The 23437-nt window shown below is 34.5% G+C and overlaps 1 protein-coding gene across 2 annotated transcripts in view; it reads right to left on the bottom strand.

Annotated features, from left to right (window-relative positions):
* Positions 1-1330: 1330 nt before the first annotated feature.
* The window catches only part of LOC306888330 (serine/threonine-protein kinase PAK 1-like), a 57359-nt gene continuing 35252 nt past the window's right edge, over positions 1331-23437 (bottom strand). For both annotated transcript variants that reach the window (XM_079446546.1, XM_079446547.1), the window contains exons 6-15: positions 23171-23296; positions 15624-15864; positions 13122-13185; positions 12987-13035; positions 11915-12027; positions 10077-10194; positions 6215-6314; positions 4757-4953; positions 3461-3598; positions 1331-2357 (exon numbers count right to left, since the gene is read on the bottom strand). In XM_079446546.1, coding sequence (XP_079302672.1) covers positions 2271-2357; positions 3461-3598; positions 4757-4953; positions 6215-6314; positions 10077-10194; positions 11915-12027; positions 12987-13035; positions 13122-13185; positions 15624-15864; positions 23171-23296 — 1233 coding nt within the window. In that variant the 3' untranslated portion in view covers positions 1331-2270. The remainder of the gene's footprint in view (positions 2358-3460; positions 3599-4756; positions 4954-6214; positions 6315-10076; positions 10195-11914; positions 12028-12986; positions 13036-13121; positions 13186-15623; positions 15865-23170; positions 23297-23437) is intronic.

The following is a 23437-nucleotide window of genomic DNA, read 5'->3' as shown; positions in this document are numbered from 1 at the left end:
TGGCTACTTCCAGCAGGATAATGCACCATGTCACAAAGCTCAAATCATCTCAGACTGGTTTCTTGAACATGACAATGAGTTGACTTTACTCAAATGGCCTCCACAGTCACCAGATCTCAATCCAATAGAGCATCTTTGGGATGTGGTGGAACGGGAGATTCGCATCATGGATGTGCAGCCGACAAATCTGCAGCAACTGCGTGATGCTATCATATTAATATGGACCAAAATCTCTGAGGAATGTTTCCAACACCTTGTTGAATCTATGCCACGAAGAATTAAGGCAGTTCTGAAGGAAAAAGGGGGTCCAACCCAATACTAGCAAGGTGTACCTAATAAAGTGGCCAGTGAGTGTATATCCTAAGAACATTTTTAAATGTTTGATTTTATAATAGCATCACAGCGCCACCTAGTGACTGACAGTCACACATGCTGCAGGCTTATTCACAAATTTTAAATTCTTTTTTCTCTTTACTTTTATTATATTACACAACATTTAACTTATTATACCTTAAGGTAATACATCGTATATATTTATACTTTCATAAATTCGTTAATCAGAGTGCAGGACTAGTTGAACTAGTGAAAGCAAAAATGTGTTTACATATACATATATATATATATATATATATATATATATATATATATATATATATATATACACACACACACACACCACACACACACAAGGAATCAAATATTTATAATTTAAAATGTATTTTTTAACCATTAATCTTATTTTATATTCATATTAAATTCATAATATTTTCCTATTTTTTTATTTAATATTCATCAAATTAAAGTTAGATTCGAATAATATTTTCATCACTGTACTTTTGTATTATTTGTACAGTGAGATTTATATTAGGCAAGGTCAAATTTCCTCATGTTCAGAGTACAGTACTATTAGAATATTTGTATTTAAATTATACTAAACCTGTTAGCGTTCCAACGTTCCACCTGCGGGACATTTTGCATAGCGTTCAATTTGACAGGAATACTGAGTGATAAATAATTAAATTATATAAAATATTTACATCTTAACTTCTACCTAACTGTAACCTGCTACCTATAAAGTAAAAATGAGTAAATAAGGTCCAGAGTGCAGTCCTATTATAATCTCAAAAATAAATATGGATATCTAATAAAAAAATAAAAAATCAATACATACAGAGTACCATCCAGAAAATAAAATAAAAAAAACGTAAAAAGGGGCTTTTGTGTTTTAACTCTTGGAATTCAGTAAAATAATATGTTAAACAAGAGATGAAAAGGTAATAAACACAAAGGTCAGCAACACGGCCGTTACAAAAGATCACCTGGACACCGTAATTACTTCTGAAGTTTATTCGTCCCATTTCAGTTAAGAATTTCAATTCATCAAAAGGCCTTATATAAAGAGTTTATGGCTCGCAGAAACTCACTGATCGCTTACAGGAAAGATTCTCTTCTAAACAAATCCCATCAGTCCTGAAAGAATCAAAATGGTGTTAGATTGCATCTTGGTGTGTGGTGTCGTCTTCGTTACGTCCTACTGTTCACGTCACAGTTTAAGGCCAAGGGGTATGTGAACGTAATATCAGAAAATTTAAATTCCATTAATGTTTGTGGCAACACAAACCATCGTAACGCACTGACGCTTCGTTGGGTTTCCACCATGTGGAGGGATTATGGGACAGAACGGACCTCAGGCGGTCGTTTCTTCATCTGAAATGCAGTCTCTTCATGCACAGGCATCCTTCATAGTACCTAAATCAATAGTCTGTTGCAAATCATGTTTCAATATCAAAAAAACATATCGGACGAGATCTTTCTGTAGATCGCAGTACAAACGTGTCACAATCTCAGCTAATCTATGACCCGGCGAACACACACACTCTCTCACACACAAAAACTTTAAAAAAACGTTGTAAAATGAACAAAAACCCCAACAAATACATCCATGAAAACATCAATCATGTTCCCATGATTCCAACACAAAAGCAAACGACAAAAAAAGCAACAGAAAAACTGACAGTGAGACCCAGAGAGTCAGCCAGGGGGAAATCCCCCATAATGTTTTGGGCCTGACGCGCCGTGGCCATTTGTTTCCAGTGATGTCGCCTTTCAGAGCCTTTTCGGGGGCCACAGCGTGAGCGCAGATGCCCCTCGAACCCTAAAACAGCAGCACTAGAGGACGAGGGGCGGCACGAGAGAGAGAGAGGGCTCTGGGGGTCGGGGCGGGGCGGAGGACAGGTGGGGCCGGGGGTCATCCCGTTGTCCTGGAGGGGCTAGCGGTTGCTTTTAGCCGCCTCTTTAGCTGCGATGATCAGCGGCGTGAGGCTGGACAGAGGTTTGGCCACTTTTAGGAACTGATGCTATCGGGAGAAAGAGAGAGACGTCACTTCTGCTCACCGAAGCTGCATTTATTGCATCAAAAATACAGTCAAAACTGTAAAATTATGAAATATTGTAACATTATTCAAATTTGAAGTTTTTTTACTTTAATATATTGTAATTTATTCCTGTAATCAAAGCTGAATTTTCAGCATCATTACTTCAGTCTTCAGTGTCTCATGATCCTTCAGAAATCATTCTAATATACTGATTTGCTGCTCAGCTGAAAACAGCTTTATATTTTTGTGGAAACAATGTATATGTCTTTACTGTCACTTTTGATCAATTTAATGCATCCTTACTGTTCATTTCTTTCGTTCTTTCATTATAAACCTGTTTTAATGTAATGCATTAATAAGTGCTTAATTACTGTAATTTATGTTTCCCTGTAAAAAGCAAAGTAAGGATTACTCTTAATTTTTCTATTATTCCATTCCAGTTACTTCTGATGTAATCGCATTAAATACTGTACAATTCTATGTAAAACAACAGTAAATTTCACATCAAAATTTTAGATTTAATGTTAAAATGTATGTTTTTGATCTAACCTTCCTAAATAATAAATAATAAAGTAAATAATAATAACTTTCCTAATTGACAAATAAAAGTAGTTTACTTCATATTTATATTGTAATAATTTAACAGTAAAATAAGTTACTTGAAATGCACTTTTAAATTTTTTCATGCAAAATCAATTGCATTTCTTAATCCATTTGCCACTCAAGTCTATTCATTTGGTAGTATGTGTAGTAAGTTTTTTATATTTTTTAAAGAACTGATCAATTATTATTTACTTTTCATGCATAACGCAGTCTCTAAAATGTTCTAAGTCACTTTTTACTGATATATATTAAATCTATTCCAGGTTTATCACTGTTAACTAATACTAGAACCATGAAGAAAAAAAAAGCTTTGTTCCCAAGGCAACATTTTTTATTTGAATTTAATTTAAACTTTAAGTACTAAAATTAAAACTGAAATAAAAAAAATATTAATTAAACATTGATACTGGAAGCAAATGTTTTATCTAATAAGTCTAGAAGGAAACACACACACACACACACACACACACACACACACACACCTGTAGGAGGTCCTTGGCAGAGCCTCTCTTCTCCACGTCCATCTCCAGACAGCGGTTTAAGAAATCCCGAAATACAGACGAGAGTTTCTCTGGGTTCTGCAGCTCCGGCGTTCCATTGGTGGCGATGAGATACAGAGCCTGGACAACAGCAGGGGTTAAAGGTCACACAGTAATCTTCAACATTACCTACAGCATCAGTTCCTTTAATACTACATCATGATCCAATGTAAATCTAGGCCTATATAAAACCATCCAGAGGTTCTAAAAAATGAACAAGCAAACTGCTCATTGTTGCCACTATATCCGACTACTGCTTCAGTTTTGTTTGCCACAAATTAACCTCATGTCTGCCCACGATAGTTTTAGCAAGCGTATTAAGATAAAAGCCTTTAGAGCTGATGTGAGTGGAAATAAATGTTGTAATCAATCGATGATCAATGCAAATGTTTTCATCTATCGACATCTGAAGGAGCACACGAGGCCATATTTAAAATAAATATATTTATTTTATCGATATTTGTATTTATTTTTCAAATATAATATTATTAAACAATTAATTAAGATCAGGAACAGATACGTTATTTTAATATTATATACATTTAGATTGTTTTATTTTGCTGTTAAAATTAGCCTTTATTTATTTATATATAATTTTATCTATTTCTTTTAATAAATCATTTTGTATGTAAAAAACTAAATGTTATTAAACAATCAATTCAAATCAGGAACAGATGTTATTGAAATATTATAAATATTTATATTGTTTTGTTCCACTCTTTAAAATGCAATAAAGAAAATTAAAAAAAAAAAAAAGTTTAGTCCATAAGTATATTTCAGCATTGACACATTTTGAGATGATTTTTCTAGATTTTGCAACTCTTTATTTATTAGTCTTGGACTGAAGGGGTTTCTAAATCGCATGTGTTTATTAAAAACATTTTTGTTACATATTAAATAATTTAATTTAATAATTTACTGCTAAATGATTAAATATATATAATATATTATTGTTTTAAAACCTGTATTGTCTAAACACCTTATATGAAATTTGATTTTGTGTTTTTCATGTGCAATTACAGCACTGTTGTATCACCATGTTTTTTTCTTTTTTTACCATGGTAATACCATAGTTGTTGGAAACCCATAGAACTGCAAATAATACCATGGTTTACACACACATACATATATACATATACATACATATATATATGATGAGAAATTACATCATCATGATCAAGTACCATGATATTACCAAGAAACAAGAACTGAGTGTGGCTTAGAAGTCTTTATTCTCACCCTCAGAGGGTTTTCGTTGAGGTACGGCGGCTCGCCCTCGATCATCTCGATAGCCATGATGCCCAGGGACCAGATGTCCACTTTGGGCCCGTAGGCCTTGCGGGTCACCACCTCCGGGGCCATCCAGTATGGCGTCCCAACCATGGTGCTCCGCTTGCTCTGTTCAGGTGTGATCTGAGCGCAGAAGCCGAAATCAGCTGAAAAACAGACAGACAGAGAGAGAGATGGTTAGACCGGCTGCTGTTAAATAAACTGGAAGCATAGCGGCAGATGCATAATCTGGACTCTCAATCCCTCTATTGATCAAAAACATAAAACCACTGAGAAGCCTTTGCACAAATGAAAACATCATAGTCACGCTTACTTTAAATCATTGTCAAAGCCAGGGATACGAAATGCAATAATTGCAGTTGAGGCCAAGAATTACATACAATTTAAAACCCAGAACAGTCCTAAATGTTTTGCAGCCTGAAACAAATATTAGAAGACAAACTCACGTTTACATCTTAACGTCAGAAAAACTGTTTGTATGTTTTTTACTAAAATACCAGATTATGATGTGAAAGCAGATGTATTTGTCCAGGAACAAAAACTTGAGGTAGTACATGACTTTAAATATTTAGGATTATAACTGGATTCTGAACTGTCTTTTAAAAAACATGTGAAGTGGTAAATATAGCGAAATTTCAGATTTATTAGAAATAGTTTGACCAACGAAGCAGCAGTTCTATTCATGAATTCAATGATTATTCCTCATATCATATATTGCAAGACTACCTGGACTCAAACATGTAGGTCTTTTCTTAAACCAGTTGAAATTATTTATAAACAAACTCTTAAGGTCTGGGATAAAAAAAAAAAAATTCACCATTGTAGCATATTAACTAAGTTTTCTATTATGAGTTGGGAACATTTGATTCAATTTGCTGATTTGGTAGTTATTTGTTAAGGTTTTGCTCCACCTGTTTTTAAGGATTATATAGATCAGATAACAGGATATACTCGTGCCAGTATTAGAGGTGATGTGCCATTAAGAACTACCTTTGGTCAATTATCTTTTGCTTTTAGAGGAACACGTGAGTGGAACAGACTTCCCAGTAGAGCTGAAAGAATTAAAACATTTAATAGGACACTGGGGTTTCTCGAAAAGCTGAAGATATGGTTATTGACCCATCAAAATTGTGATCATTTATAGTGATTTATGGATATGGTATGGTAGTCTGTTTCAATATTCTTAGTTTAATTTTTTCTTCTGCTCTCATATTTTCTTCTTGTTCTTAATTTGGTGCATTAATATTTTTTTGTTTATATTTTCTTCCTGTCCTTAACACCAACCAAAAGGGACTACGGATGAAAATTAGCCAGTGTTGGCTAAATCTGGTGCATTTGCCTTATTGTATGTATTATTAATGTACATTTGTCTCTGATTAAGTAAATGGAAAGAAAAAAAAAACTCACTGAGTTTGACCGAGCCATCCATCCCCAGCAGAATGTTGTCGCTCTTGATGTCTCTGTGAATGACCTGACTGGAGTGCAGAAACTCCAGCGCTTGGAGACACTGCATGGAGAAGAACAACAGAGTTAATAAAGCAAATGAAAGCATGCATGTTTCAGCAGGGCCGGGTTCAGGGGGGTGGCCCAGGGGCTAGAGCCACTGCCCCTCTTCGGGTATAATATGTAATAATAATATGCTCTGTGTTTTCTCGCCCGCTACGCTGCCTTATATAAGACCTTATAAAAGTGCTAACAACTTGTTCAAAATATCCACATTCTTAGAATTAGAATGTCTAATCAAATGATTTAACCCAATCAGATGTAATATTAATAACACCAAATTTGCTGTTGTTGGCACTTTGTAGAAAAAAAAAAAAAAATAGAAATGCCTTCACAAAAAAGACGACAGAGAGAGAAAGAGCGAAGGGAGGCTGCTAAAGGCAGTTCAACATTGCTAACATGAATCCAGCAAGCCAGCAGCTAAATCATCATATAGAATATTTTGCCGTTTTTCACACTTTAATTCTTGTAATTAAGTACAGGTCCTTTTCAAAAAATTAGCATATTGTGATAAAGTTCATTATTTTCTGTAATGTACTGATAAACATTAGACTTTCATATATTTTAGATTCATTACAACACAACTGAAGTAGTTCAAGCCTTTTATTGTTTTAATATTGATGATTTTGGCATACAGCTCATGAAAACCCAAAATTCCTATCTCAAAAAATTAGCATATCATGAAAAGGTTCTCTAAACGAGCTATTAATCTAATCATCTGAATCAACTAATTAACTCTAAACACCTGCAAAAGATTCCTGAGGCTTTTAAAAACTCCCAGCCTGGTTCATTACTCAAAACCGCAATCATGGGTAAGACTGCCGACCTGACTGCTGTCCAGAAGGCCATCATTGACACCCTCAAGCAAGAGGGTAAGACACAGAAAGAAATTTCTGAACGAATAGGCTGTTCCCAGAGTGCTGTATCAAGGCACCTCAGTGGGAAGTCTGTGGGAAGGAAAAAGTGTGGCAGAAAACGCAGCACAACGAGAAGAGGTGACCGGACCCTGAGGAAGATTGTGGAGAAGGACCGATTCCAGACCTTGGGGGACCTGCGGAAGCAGTGGACTGAGTCTGGAGTAGAAACATCCAGAGCCACCGTGTACAGGCGTGTGCAGGAAATGGGCTACAGGTGCCGCATTCCCCAGGTCAAGCCACTTTTGAACCAGAAACAGCGGCAGAAGCGCCTGACCTGGGCTACAGAGAAGCAGCACTGCAAATTTTGCATGTCATTCGGAAATCAAGGTGCCAGAGTCTGGAGGAAGACTGGGGAGAGGGAAATGCCAAAATGCCTGAAGTCCAGTGTCAAGTACCCACAGTCAGTGATGCTGGTGTTGGTCCACTGTGTTTTATCAAGGGCAGGGTCAATGCAGCTAGCTATCAGGAGATTTTGGAGCACTTCATGCTTCCATCTGCTGAAAAGCTTTATGGAGATGATTTCATTTTTCAGCACGACCTGGCACCTGCTCACAGTGCCAAAACCACTGGTAAATGGTTTACTGACCATGGTATTACTGTGCTCAATTGGCCTGCCAACTCTCCTGACCTGAACCCCATAGAGAATCTGTGGGATATTGTGAAGAGAAAGTTGAGAGACGCAAGACCCAACACTCTGGATGAGCTTAAGGCCGCTATCGAAGCATCCTGGGCCTCCATAACACCTCAGCAGTGCCACAGGCTGATTGCCTCCATGCCACGCCGCATTGAAGCAGTCATTTCTGCAAAAGGATTCCCGACCAAGTATTGAGTGCATAACTGAACATAATTATTTGAAGGTTGACTTTTTTTGTATTAAAAACCCTTTTCTTTTATTGGTCGGATGAAATATGCTAATTTTTTGAGATAGGAATTTTGGGTTTTCATGAGCTGTATGCCAAAATCATCAATATTAAAACAATAAAAGGCTTGAACTACTTCAGTTGTGTTGTAATGAATCTAAAATATATGAAAGTCTAATGTTTATCAGTACATTACAGAAAATAATGAACTTTATCACAATATGCTAATTTTTTGAAAAGGACCTGTATATTTTCCATTATAATCACTTGTCTTAGTTGATCCTAGTAATCTAAAACACATCATATTTATAATATTTTATTAAAACCAAATTTAATAGTAGACCTATAAATAGTAAAAAAAAAAAAAAAAAGGTAATATAAATGTTCTAAATGAGTTGTTTATTAGTATATAATATAGATTAATGCTGTATAATATTAAATTAAATGTGTAATACTTATACTTCCATTAAAGATGAGACATCATCAATCTATTATTTATTTAATTAATTTATCTTAATTGCAAATCATAGAAGATGAGGTATATCAAGAAATTTCAGGACATAGTACCAAATAAAAAAGGGTTTGCTGTGAAAGGAACAGGTAAATATCAAAATGTACATTATTATCAGCAATGTGTTCATATATCAGCAATTCTATCAAAACATCTACAATAAAGTCTGAAATTATTACAGAGAGCTGTCTTCTCTTTTAATTGTATATTGGTAATAACTGGATATTTTGTATTAACAAGCCCCTTTTTTCTATTCAGCTGCAATTTATTTTTATTTAGTATTTTATGTTTGTTCCACACAACACTATAATTTTTATTTCAGTTTTAGTCATTTCATTTTAATAACCAATTTTATTACTTAATCTTACTATATAGTATAATTTACATAATATTATTTATTCATATTTTGAATTAGCTTTTATATTTATTTTTTTATTTTGGTTTAAGTTTCAGTATTTTATGTGTTTCTGTCATTTTTATTTATTTGTAGATATTTCTATTTAGCTATAATTTATTTAGAGTTTTTTTTTTAAGTTTTTGAATTGAGTTTTAGTAGTGTTTATACAGTGTTATCTATATACTATTATAGTATATATTCAAATTCTGAATTAGCATTAACGTTCATATTTTCAGTTTTAATTTTAGTTGAAGTAGTTTAAGATAGTTTTATACATGTGTATGTGTGTGTGTGTGTGTGTGTGTGTGTGTGTGTGTGTGTGTGTGTGTGTGATAAAAAAACTTTCGACATCTGTGGCATTGTGCTGTGTGATAAAACTGCACATTTTAGAGTGGCCTTTTATTGTGTCCAGCCTAAGGCACACCTGTGCAATAATCATGCTGTCTAATCAGCTTCTTGATATGCCACACCTGTGAGGTGGATGGATTATCTCGGCAAAGGAGAAGTGCTCACTAACACAGATTTAGACAGATTTGTGAACAATATTTGAGAGAAACAGGCCTTTTGTGTACATAGAAAAAGTCTTAGATCTTTGAGTTCAGCTCATGAAAAATGGGGGCAAAAACAAGTGTTGCGTTTATAATTTTGTTCAGTGTATATACATACATATATATATATATATATATATATACACACATACACACACACAGCAAACTAGCTCAGAGAATAAAATGCCGTAGGGAGAAAAGTTGATTATATTCAGTATATACTAAATATAGTTGTATTGAGTATCTATTTCAGAAAATTTAAATTCAGCAGTTAAAAATTAGCTATTTTACTCAATATTTGTGTGTGCTGTGTATTTTTATGTTTATTAAAGCATTTTGTAGCTCGGTTTAATGGCATCAAACTCTATTGGAATTAACAGAGTCTTTATAATTAAGGAATGCTTTTGGCGAGTTTCCTATGCAGAGCGTTCCAAATCATTCACTTGTGAGGTTCTGTTTCACTTAGGAGACTGTTTTAGTAAGCAGCTAGACAGCACAGCAGCTCCGCAGAATTAGAAGAGTTGCACACTCACTTCCCGACAGACGGCGGCGATCTGCGCTTCATCCATACATGTCTCCGTCACCACGTCTGTCAGGGAGCCTCCGGCCAGATACTCCATCACCACCCACAGCTCGTCCCCCACCAGGTAACTACGGCAACAAGAGTGCATCGTCAACACACGCCACATCGCTGAGTGATGCAGCAGCATCACCGTGACAACAGAATCACTGGACCCTCCTGCTTTTATTGGTGCAGACGTGGAGAAATTCCCCATGGACACAGAAACACATCAGAGTCAACAGGAAAATGACTGAGATGCTGTCACCACAATAGTGCTTGGTGGAAAGATCTCCTAAATTTTTTTTTTGAGAGACTTTTTTTATTACAGATTCATATTCATTTGATTTTTGTTATCTTTAGAAACTAAATTGTTTTAGATCATAAGATCACTTGTTTTGAAAGAAAATATATTTTAAATTGTTTTTATTTTTATTCATTATCATTTTAAATGTATTCCTTTTCTTGACTTGCGCATAGTTGAGCAGATTTTGGAAAGTTTGCAAAGTTTGTGCTTAAACCAAAAAAAAAAAGGATTAAAAATACACGAAAAAGAAAAGTAGTTTAAAATAAAATAGAAAGTTAAAGAATAAAAGCAAATAAAAATATAATAAAAATACAACAAAATATAAATTTTAAAAAATTATGAAAGAACATAACAGAAGCTATAAAAAAAAAGCATATATATATACATACATACATACATACACACACACACACACACACACACACACACACACATATATATAGAGGGATATATTTATACACATAGACACACACACACTCACTGGCCACTTTATTAGGTACACCTTGCTAGTACCAGGTTGGACCCCCTTTTTCCTTCAGAACTGCTTTAATTCTTCGTGGCATAGATTCAACAAGGTGTTGGAAACATTCCTCAGAGATTGTGGTCCATATTAATATGATAGCATCACGCAGTTGCTGCAGATTTGTCGGCTGCACGTCCATGATGTGAATCTCCCGTTCCACCACATCCCAAAGGTGCTCTATTGGATTGTGATCTGGTGACTGTGGAGGCCATTTGAGTAAAGTCAACTCATTGCCATGTTCAAGAAACCAGTCTGAGATGATTTGAGCTTTGTGACATGGTACATTATCCTGCTGGAAGTAGCCATCAGAAGATGGGTACACTGTAGTTAATAAGGGATGGACATGGTCAGCAACGTTGTATTACACAACTGCCGCTCTCTGGATATTTTCTCTTTTTCGGACCATTCTCTGTAAACCCTAGAGATGGTTGTGTGTGAAAATCCCAGTAGATCAGCAGTTTTTGAAATACTCAGACCAGCCCGTCTGGCACCAACAACCATTCCACGATCAAAGTCACTTAAATCCCCTTTCTTCCCCATTCTGATGCTCGGTTTGAACTTCAGCAAGTCGTCTTCACCACATCTAGATGCCTAAATGCATTTAGTTGCTGCCATGTGATTGGCTGATTAGCAATTTGTGTTACCAAGCAATTGAACAGGTGTACCTAATAAAGTGGCCGGTGAGTGTGTGTGTGTGTGGATATATATATATATATATATATATATATATATATATATATATATATATATTTGCATAATTAAAAAATAAGAAAATATAACTGAAAAATAAAAAAGATAAAAGAAATGAAAAATAAAGCGAATTCAAAAGTATTTTCTCAGAGAGGAAAAAAAATGCATATCTCTTTTTATTATAAAAATTAAATATATTTTTATACGTGTAAAAATAATTAAAATGAAATATTTTTTACAGGAAAATAAGACTAAATACTGATTAGGAAAAAGCTTTATCTAATGAACTGACCTGTCCAGGTAATTGACGATGTTGGGGTTCTTGTTTTCCCTCATGACTAAGATCTCGTTGATGATCAGCTCTTTCTTGGGCTGCTGCTGTAGGTTCATCTGTTTGATGGCCACCTGAGAGACCAACCATAAAAGCTTTCAGACACACTTGACGATGAATCAGAGAGTATCTGGCTCCATTAACATGAGTGAGCATTGGCTTTGAGATTAGCTCTGTGTGTGTGTGTGTGTGTGTGTGTGTGTGTCTGTGTGTGTGTGCAGGTTCAGGTTCAGCTCTGAGGAATGTCATCAGATCAATATCACATGTCGTTTCCCTCCTGCATCCCCTGATTCATTGCCATCGATCAGGAGAATGTCGAAGTGTCCGTCGGAAGCACGTTAATGATGACGAGAGTTGAAGAGCATGTGGATGCTGAAAAGATCATCGATATCTCCAGTTCTCCAAATGGACACAAAATGCTGCCAAATGGCGTATTTGCCATTCATGTTTCAGAAAATGTGCAAAATATAATAGCTAAAGTTAATAAAGAGGGTGTTTGGGTGGTAAAAGGACATTGCTACGCGGTTGCTAGGGTGTCTAAAACAGTTGCTAGGTGGAGTCTTACTGGATAAAGGGTTAACTGGACTGCCTAACAATGGTGCATGCAAGTTTGAAAATTATATAATGTGTCACATAATATATAATGATATATATAATGTTTGTAGTAGTAGTAAATAATTTAATGCTGTTGCATTTGGAACTTAACTAAACCTAAAAATATTCTCTAAATATATTCTCATTATTTTACACAATAAGTTGCTAAAATCATTAGCCCACTGGTCAGTAATAATAATAGTGATGGTTGCCTTATTAGTGGTGCTTGGTAAGTATTCATTTTAAGCATTATATTTGTTGCACACACATGATTTAACACATGCAATAATATGTCATGCAGGTACTGAATGTTGCTTTAACATCCATGAAGAAATGTTATAGTGTCATAGTGCACACTCTTCCTGAAGAAAACGCATGTCTATGTGACATATGTGTGAGAAACATTGAGAAACGTTATCGGCTGGCACCAGAATCTCACCTCTTGTCCTGTGGCGATGTCTATGGCTGTGTAGACCGTTCCAGACGCCCTGATGAGGGAAGAAAATGAAGATGAGGATAGTTTAAAGATTTTTGGGGGATTTAGCATAAATAAGACATCCATCATTAATCTCACCCCTGGCCAATCTTCTCAAATCGCGTGTACTTCTTTTTCGGGTCGCCCACGCTGACTATACTTCCTGTGGAGTGAAGGTCACACGTTATTTTAAGAGGTAAGAAACACTACAAAAAATGAAAACTTAAGAGACGCAGGCAGACAAAAAGGCAGCTGTTTAAAAGACAAAAAAGAAGAATGAAAATGTAGTGTTTCAGGGTTTGTGAAAGAGCTGCACAACTAATCGAATTTATAATCTGATATGACCTTGTGCAACGGAGGTGTTGAATTAAATAAAATAAAAAAATCTGGCAAAATAAAAGCTCAAAGATTAAGCAAACTGCCTTAATGCATAAGCAAAATTTAAAATGAAATTACATAAAATAGCATATAACAAATAAATTAATAAATATTATTATACTGTTAAAAACCTTGATTACTGAGAATGAAAATAGAAGTCTTTCTAGATCAAACATTTCTAATTTAATTCAATGTGTTACTTGCTATTTCTTTGCAATTTATTGTAAAAATTTACTAGCAATTACAGAGTAAACAATTGTCTCTACATATCTTTTCCTTTAAGGATTATATTTTTAAAAAATGTATATTTTACAGGTAAACAAAACTGTATTATTGCAATAATATTATAGGTTGCTTTTATTTAATTTTATATTCATTTCATTTTTATCATTTTATTTTATATTTTATTTTATCAAAGTAGCTGGGTTCCAAATGTGTATGAAATATACATTAGCTCTGCTCAACTCCGTCACATTGTCAGTCGTCTCTGTTGCTTCACAACAGGCATCGCTTGCTAGTTCTTTTCAAATGTTCTTTTAGTCTATTATCATGCCTTTTGTTAAATATATATCATGTTGCGGTTTGAAATGGATGCAAATGCTTGTCAAAATAAATGTAATATAATTTTTGCCAAACCAAGCAGCTGGAGATTGTGAGGATAAACTGAATCGTTGCTCTCACAGTGGTCACATATAAGAAGAGATGCTCAGCTATAAGACTCGATCGTCTCAGTTACTCAAACACTCATGAACCGAGACCAGACTTCAGCCCCCACACATGCAAACGATCGTTTCCAATCAAAACAAGTTGAGCGATGAGAGAGAGAGAGAGAGAGAGAGAGAGAAGGGGGGAGGAAAAGGACTCTAAACCTTTAGGAAAAGGCAGATTTAAAGGCAGTGAGGTGACGGAGGCTGGGAAAACACAGAAAGGAAGGAGGCCGGGGGTCTTAAATTCAGGGAAAGACAGAAATGTCTTCATTTTGTAACCCAGCAACTATTGATGAACGGACGTTTTAAATGGAGGATGACAAATCTTTGGCCGAGAGGGGCCTGAGGTGACAGAGACACACTGGATGACTGCAGCAGCATCCCGTTCTTACCAGCTGAGGGCGATCTGAGCACGTCTGGAGCGCATGGGGTTTTTAATAAGATACAGGTTCTTAGAAAGTCATGCATCTCTACAGCAGCTCAAACTAAATGACTGCCAATCATATCATGCTAAACAATAACAATGCATGTAAAACAAAACAATAATGACAGCTAAATAATGCAACAACAAAAAAAAGCATTGCATGAACGACTCAATCAAGAGATACAAGCAGGTTTGAGTTTCTCTATAAAATAAACACGTTATACATATTTGATATGTCAGGAATAATGTGCAGTCAGCCGGACATTAACATAAAATAAACCTTGACGGGGTGATCTGGGGTTTATTTAGCAATAATGTCTTGCTGACTGCACATTATCCTGCTTATTACAGGGCTTCTTACTAAATAAATAATTGGACATGAAATATTGATTTGTATATAAATTATTATATCACATGAGGAGAAAAAGAGACCTGAAGAGAGACATAAAACTAGCACAGACTAAATAAAACGCTCTAAATCGAATATAAATGTATCATTAATACATATTTTATTATTGACATCTGCCACTTTTCTAAGATACACTAATCAAAACTTTGGGGTTGTAAAGAAGTCTCTTCTCGCCAAGGTTGCATTTATTTGATCAAAACTGTTTAGTAAAAATGGAGTAAAAATGTGACATTATTATAAATGAACATAAGTGTTTTCTGTGTGACTATATAGTAAAATGTAATTTATTTCTGTGATCAAAGTCGCATGATCCTTCAGAAATCATTCTAATATGCTGGTTTGCTGCTCAAGAAACATTTCTGATTATTAGCAATGTTGAAAACAGTTGGTTCTGCTTTATATTTTTGAGGAGACCGTGATGCATATTATTTTTCGGGATTCTTTGATGAATAGAAAGTTCAAAAGAACAGCATTTATTTGAAAACTTTTGTAACATTATAAATATCTTTACTGTCACTTTTGATCAATTTAATGCATCCATGCTGAATAAAAGTATTAATTTCTTATATAAAATAATGTTACTGACCCCAAAACTTTGAACGGTACTGTATATCACTCACAATGGGCTCTAGAAACACAAACATGACTTCTGACCCTTGAAGGTTTGAGGTGTGAACACTTACGCAGTTTCTCGAGTATCTCCTCATCGGTCATCTTCTTCTTGCGTGTTTTGTCTGTGTTTTGTGGGGTGGAGGGTGGAGGGGTGTTGGAGTTGGTGTTGGTGGTGCTGGCTGTGGCGGAGGTGGTGGAGGGTGTCGGGATGGGACTGCCGCCGTCAGCGGCCGCGTTATTGATGGGCGATGTAGCGGCGTCTTTGGTGGAGAGCGGAGGAGGAAGAGGGTCAATAACGGAGCGCGTGTAGATCTGCGGGGTGGAGACGTGTTATATTAGCAGCGGATGAAATAAAATGAAATTAAATACATTAAAATGTAAAGTAAAATAAATAGATTAAATAAATTTAAAAAAGTGAAAAAATAAATGATAAATATAAATAATTAAATTTATATTTATAAAATACAAATATTAAGGAAATTAATATATAATAAAATTATAGAATAAAAACAATATATAATAAAGAGTGTGAAATAAAATTAAAAATAAAAGTAGAAAAATAAAACAAACATATATATATTAGTGCTGTCAAACGATTAATAGCATCCAAAATAAAGGTTTTTGTTTACATAATAGATGTGTGTATACTGTGCATATTAATTATGTATATATAAATACACATGCATGTATACATTTAAGAAAAATATGTTATGTTTACATATGAAATATATTTATATATAATATAAATTATATGAATATAAATATATACATGTAAATATAAGTAAATATTTCCAAAATATATACTGTATGTGTGCGTATTTATATATAACGGTCATAATAAATATACATAGTGCACACACATATATTATGTAAACAAAAACTTATTTCGGGTGCGATTAATCGCGATTAATTGTTTGACAGCACTTCTGAGAGAAATAGGCCTTTTGTGTACATAGAAAAAGTCTTAGATCTTTGAGTTCAGCTCATGAAAAATGGGGGCAAAAACAAGTGTTGCGTTTATAATTTTGTTCAGTGTGTATATATATATATATATATATATATATATATATATATATACACAGATACACACACACAAAAATATGCGCGCGCACACACACACACATATATATACATGTGTGTGCGTAGATATATTAAACAAATAAACTACATATATAAAATAATGGTTTCCTTAGTTTCCAGTCCAGATGTTTAACCACTCGGACACACAGTATCAGACCACATGGGGCCCAAACGGAGCGATGGATGATTCACAAGACATTCTGGGAAAGGACCGGCCGGCTGGTACCCACAGACACAATAAAACACGGATTCCAGCACAGCTCGGTCTGAAGTGACTCAAGTGAATATAATTCTGTCCTCAGACCATCACAAACTGAACAAAACCCTCAAGATTTCTGCTCTCTGGAGCCTCTGTGCTTAATCTGACGCAAATTAAGTTTCCTGCTCTTTTCTTAGAAGATTACTTTACAACGATGGGGTTGGGCTTGTGTTCTTTAATTCATTTTGGAGACAAAAAAAAGAGCATAAACAAGCAGCCAAAGAACTGAAGTGTGCAGTCAGATGTTGATTCATTACAGTGACTCCATGGAAACTGTGTACAGCAGCGTCCATCCTGATACTCGCTCAGAGGAGCCAGGATCAGCATCACACACATTCACAGAGAGTGCAGTTCTTTACTACTAACCTCAGAACAGTGCGAAGGGTTAATAAAACACCAGTACAGTATGAACAGAGTGACATCTTCACCACAACATTAAGACATAAATGAAAATAAATTTGTCTGAAGAGTTTTTTTTTAACTGAGACAAACCTTATTTTTAACCTGTTTTATTCTGAACTGAAACTATTAAAATTTGTTAAAACTGTTTTTGTTAACTGAAACAAAGCTGAAATAAAATAAATTAAAAATAAACAAAAAATTATCAAATAAAATAAAATAAAATGAGTAAAACTAAAAATTTAAAATCTTAAATGAAAATTGGAAATGCAGCCTTGGCAACTAACTAAACTAAACTAAAAACTAAAATAGGAGTAAAAATAAAAAATTTAAATCTTAACTGAAAACTTATTAAATTAAAACTAATGTAAAATTAATTTGAATTGAATTTACATTAAACCAATTAAATTAAAACTAACTGTAATAAAATAAAAAAATATGAGGTGTAAAACTAAAATGAAAAACCCATTAAACACACACACATACATATATACATATACACATATTTATAAATAATCTTCCTGACGTATCTAAATTCCTCAGCATATCCAATAGCTCAGAACAACTTGATGATGTAACAGAATCTACTGACTCTCACTTTTCTAGCACTTTAGATACGGTTGCTCCTTTACGCTTAAGGAAGATTAAGGAAAAGAGTCCAACACCGTGGTATAATGAGCACACTCGGGCCCTACAGAGAGCAACCCGGAAAATGGAGCGCAGCTGGAGAAAAACATAGGTATTTCATATTGCTTGGCGGGAAAGTACCCTATCCTACAGCAAAGCATTACAAACTGCTAGATCTGCTTACTTTACGTCTCTTTTAGAAGAAAACAAACACAACCCCAAGTATTTATTTAATACAGTGGCTAAATTAACAAAAAATATAACATCAGCAGGTGCAGACATTACCCAGCAGCGCAGTAGTAATGACTTTATGAACTACTTTACTTCCAAGATCGAAACTATAAGAGATAAAATTGTAACCATGCAGCTGTCAGCCACAGTATCGCATCAGATAGTGCACTATAGATCCCCTGAGGCACAATTCCACTCATTCTCTTCTATTGGAAATGAAGAACTGTATAAACAATCAACAACCTGTATTTTATACCCTGTTCCATCTAAGCTCCGAGGAGAGGTGCTTCGAGAAGTAATAGATCCTCTTCTGAATATTATTAACTCATCATTGTCATTAGGATATGTCCCAAAAACCTTCAAATTGGCTGTTATTAAGCCTCTCATTAAAAACCACAACTTGTCCCCAAAGAATTAATTAATTACAGACCGATCTCAAATCTCCCTTTTCTGTCAAAGATATTAGAAAAGGTAGTATCATCACAACTATGTTCCTTCTTAGAGAAAAATGATATATGTGAGGATTTCCAGTCAGGTTTTAGACCATATCATAGTACTGAGACTGCTCTCATTAGAGTTACAAACGACCTGCTTTTATCATCTGATCGTGGTCATATCTCTCTATTAGTGCTACTGGATCTTAGCGCCGCGTTTGACACTATCGACCACAACATTATTTTAAATAGACTAGATAATTATGTTGGCATTAGAGGAAGTGCACTGGGATGGTTCAAATCGTACTTATCTGACCACCATCAATTTGTGGCAATAAATGAAGAGGTGTCATGATCACAAGCGCAGTATGGAGTACCTCAAGGCTCTGTACTTGGCCCCTTACTTTTCACGCTTTACATGTTACCCTTGGGAGATATCATTAGGAAACATGGTGTTAGCTTTCACTGTTATGCTGGTGATACCCAGCTCTATATTTCTTCGTGACCTGATGAAACTTACCAATTTGCAAAACTAATGGAATGTATAGTTGATATCAAAAACTGGATGACTAGCAATTTCTTACTACTAAATTCTGAAAAAACAGAATTAGTGTTAATTATTGGACCAAAAACTTTTTTATGTAATAACCTAGATCACTGTCTAATACTTGACGGCTGCTCTGTAAATTCTTCATCATCAGCTAGGAACCTAGGCATACTTTTTGATAGCAATCTTTCTTTCGAAAAACATGTTTTTCTAGCATTTGTAAAACTGAATTTTTCCATCTTAAAAATATATTTAAATTACGGCCTATGCTCTCAATGTCAAATGCAGAAACATTAATTCATGCATTCGTGACCTCGAGGCTAGATTATTGTAATGCTTTATTGGGTGGTTGCTCTGCACATTTAATAAACAAACTCCAGCTGGTTCAAAATGCAGCAGCTACAGTTCTTACTAGCACTAGGAAGTATGACCACATTAGCTTGGTTCTGTCAACACTGCACTGGCTCCCTATTAAACATCGTTTTGGCGAGGGGGGCATGGGAATGTGAAGGCTGCAGCGGGAGAACGGGTGCAGAGACAAGCGATAAAAAGGAGGTCAAGTGAATAATGACTAACACCTGTATCTAATTCCAGTGATTGGAGAGAGATGAGTGAAAAGCGCCCTGCAGACCTGGGAGAGGGAGAGAGAGACTGAGTGCCAGCAGAGAGTTTTGTCTGTGTCTTGCTGGAAATCCAGAGGCAGAGAGCCTGACTTCAGTTTATTTTTTGTTTCATGTTTGCTCCTCGGAGTATTAAAAGACTTTGCTCGCCACCCCTGACTTCCTCGTCCTTCGTCCTATTTGAACCTCATTACAATCGTATACATTTGAAGGTCTTGCTAATTACCTATAAGGCCCTGAATGGTTTGGTACCTCAGTATTTGAGTGAGCTCTTATCGCATTATACCTCCTTCACGTCCGCTGCGATCTCAAAACTCTGGCCATTTGACAATACCTAGAATATCAAAATCAACTGATCATTTTCCTATTTAGTGCTCAAACTCTGGAACAATCTACCTAACACTATTCGGGAAGCAGACACACTCTGTGAGTTTAAAGGATTGTTAGGCTGCATTAATTAGGTCAACCAGAACCGGGAACACTTCCCAAAACACCTGATGTACTTGTTACATCGTTAGAAGAATGGAATCTATGCTAATATTAGTCAGTTTCTTTCTTATTCCGAGGTCACTGTAGCCACCCAGATCCAGACTGTATCTAGATCAGATGGTCACTGCAGCCACCCGGATCCAGTCCGTATCCAGATCAGATGGTGGATCAGCACATAGAGATGACCTCTACAGCCAGGACACCTAGATGAGCCCCAGAGACTGATCCCCAGTGAAGAACGTGTCTCCAAGACAGCCATCGGGACAAGACCACAGGAACCAGATGAGTCCTTTGCACAATCTGATTCTGCTTTAGCCTAGATTTAAACTGCTGATTTTGTCTGGCCAGAGGAGAATGACACTATTTCAACAAACTATTTCCCCGTCTAAATACTGTAAAGTTGATATAAAGCCACCCAGCTTGATATCAAGCCGATGTAAAGCTGCTTTGACACAATTTGCATTGTTAAAAGCGCTATACTTTTATATATATAAAAGTATATATATATTTTAAAAATACTGTATGTGTATATATATATATATATATATATATATATATATATATATATATATATATATATATATATATATATATATATATATATGTATATATATATATATGTATGTATATATATATATATGTATGTATATATATATATATGTATGTATATATATATATATATATATATATATGTATATGTATATATATATATATGTATATGTATATATATATATATGTATATATATATATATATATATATGTATATATATATATATATATATATGTATATATATATATATATGTATATATATATATATATATGTATATATATATATATGTATGTATATATATATATATGTATATATATATATATATATGTATATATATATATATATATGTATATATATATATATATATATATGTATATATATATATATATATGTATATATATATATATATATGTATATATGTATATATATATATATATATGTATATATATATATATATATATATATATATATGTATGTATATATGTAAACACTGTAGTATGAGCTCAAAGTTCACAGACACGCCCTACATGCCCTGTGCCGTAAAAAGCAGCATCGTGTGTATATGTGAACACATTACAGGACATCATTCATCTCCTCTGACCTAATGATTGTGAAACCCCTTCACATCAAAACCACACATGAATGAGTGCTGATGGAGCACCTTTAATCATCCAGGCGCCTCGAAGCCCACCAGGCCTGATCCAGTGATCTCCAGACAGATGAAGGGACACACACACACACTCCTGTAATAAAACTCCAGGCACCTACCCGCTGCTCTGAAAACATGCATATTTATTCGGTAATTACAGGTTAGCTTGGAGGCGGCTAGAGTCAGAAAACTCATTATTCCAGACTGGATCTGTATCCGCCAGCCAACACCCACAACACTGAAAACACCTCAGAACTGCCTGCCTAACCAACCACAACAACCTACTAACTACCACACAACTACTCACAATACCTTAGCAATGCCCTGAGAAACTCTTAAAACACTCAACAACCGCCTAGAAACCAATCACCACAACCACTATATGTCTGTCTGTCTAGCAATCTATCGTTAATTATTCTTATCGTTAATTCAAACTAAATCTATTAAAAATATTTTGTTAATTGAAATACAGCTGAAATAAAATAAAACAAATATTAGATTTAAAAAAAAAAAATATGAAAATATGAAAAAATATAACTAAAATGAGAAATGTTGACTTGAAATAAGTTTCAGTCGAAGAGTGAAATTTACTAATTGGAAATGAATAAATAAATAAATAACACAACCGAAACTGAAACAAAAGAACAAAATAAAAACAAAAATCAATAATATTAATATTTAAATAAAAGCTAATTCAAATATTATTAAAAACCATACTAGTGTATAAATAACACTAAAATAAAACTGCTACTAACCATCTCACAATCACTCAGAACACATTAGCAACTGCCTAGCAACCACTTAGAATAGATCAAAAACACCACAGGAAACACTTAGAAACTGCCTAGCAACCTTGCAAAATTCCTTAGCAACCACCTGGCAACTACCCAAAAAAAAGGTGAGAAAATAACTAAAATAAAAATAATAAAATACTATTAAAAATACACAAAGCACATAACGATATTATGTAAAAAATAAAAAATAATAAATTCAAATAAAAACAACAACAGAAAAAAAAAATTAAGTTGAAGCACTAAAATTACTAACCGGAAATAAATAAAAACTTAAATTGAACTAAAACTAAAAATGAAATAAAAAATGTTTAAAAAAAATACAGAAATAACCTAGCAACCTCGCAAAACACCTTAGCAACCACCCAAACATAAGGCCTAAATAAACTTAACTCATTTTTTTTTTATTTCCCGTAAGCATTTAAGGCAACATCTCAAAGTGAGTATTTGCATTTTATTTTACAGAAAATATTTTATTTTTTTATTATTTGCACTTAAAAAGTCTAATTTTGTCATACCTATAAAGCACATTGAACTCAATCCGAGAGCATAACCGAGAGAATTCTTAAATTCCTCAAACTTAAAACAAATGAAATTAGAACTGTTGCCTCGGCAACTAACTGCAATAAGTTTAAGTTGCAGCACTAAAATTACTAAGTGGAAATAAAAAACAAAACTGAATTAAAACTAAATCTAAAAATTAAATAAATAAAAAATTAAAACTATATAGTAATATTTAAAAACAAATGTACTAAAAATTACACAAATGAAAAATTTTAAAATAAAAGACAATTAAAAAATTTATTCTAAATAATTATTTAATAAATAAATAATAATTCATTATTAAAAAAGTATACTAGTATTTAAAAAATATATACACCCTGGAAAACGCTTAAAACACCTCAGCAACTGCTCATTGCCCCATATAAGTAAATACTCACAGATTTGGTGTGTTCGGGACGGGGTGCGATGATGGGTGGAGGCGTGGCTTCATCCTCATCCTCATCCTCATCCTCATCCTCGGAGACGGTGGCCACGGCGGGGGTCTCAGAAACGGTCTTGGAGTTCTGCGGAGCGTGAAACAAGCCAAGCAGGAAGTGAGGCTGACCGACTGACATCACAACATGAGTGCAGAACAAACCCAACGCCAACATGCCAACCGCACTCCACCCTCACCAGCTGACCCGATACACCAAAAATAACACTTC

The sequence above is a fragment of the Barbus barbus genome (genome assembly GCF_936440315.1).
Source record: "Barbus barbus genome assembly, chromosome: 22".
Taxonomy (NCBI): Eukaryota; Metazoa; Chordata; class Actinopteri; order Cypriniformes; family Cyprinidae; genus Barbus; species Barbus barbus.
Note: the sequence above shows the minus strand (reverse complement) of the source record. Positions and strands in the feature narration are given on the sequence as shown.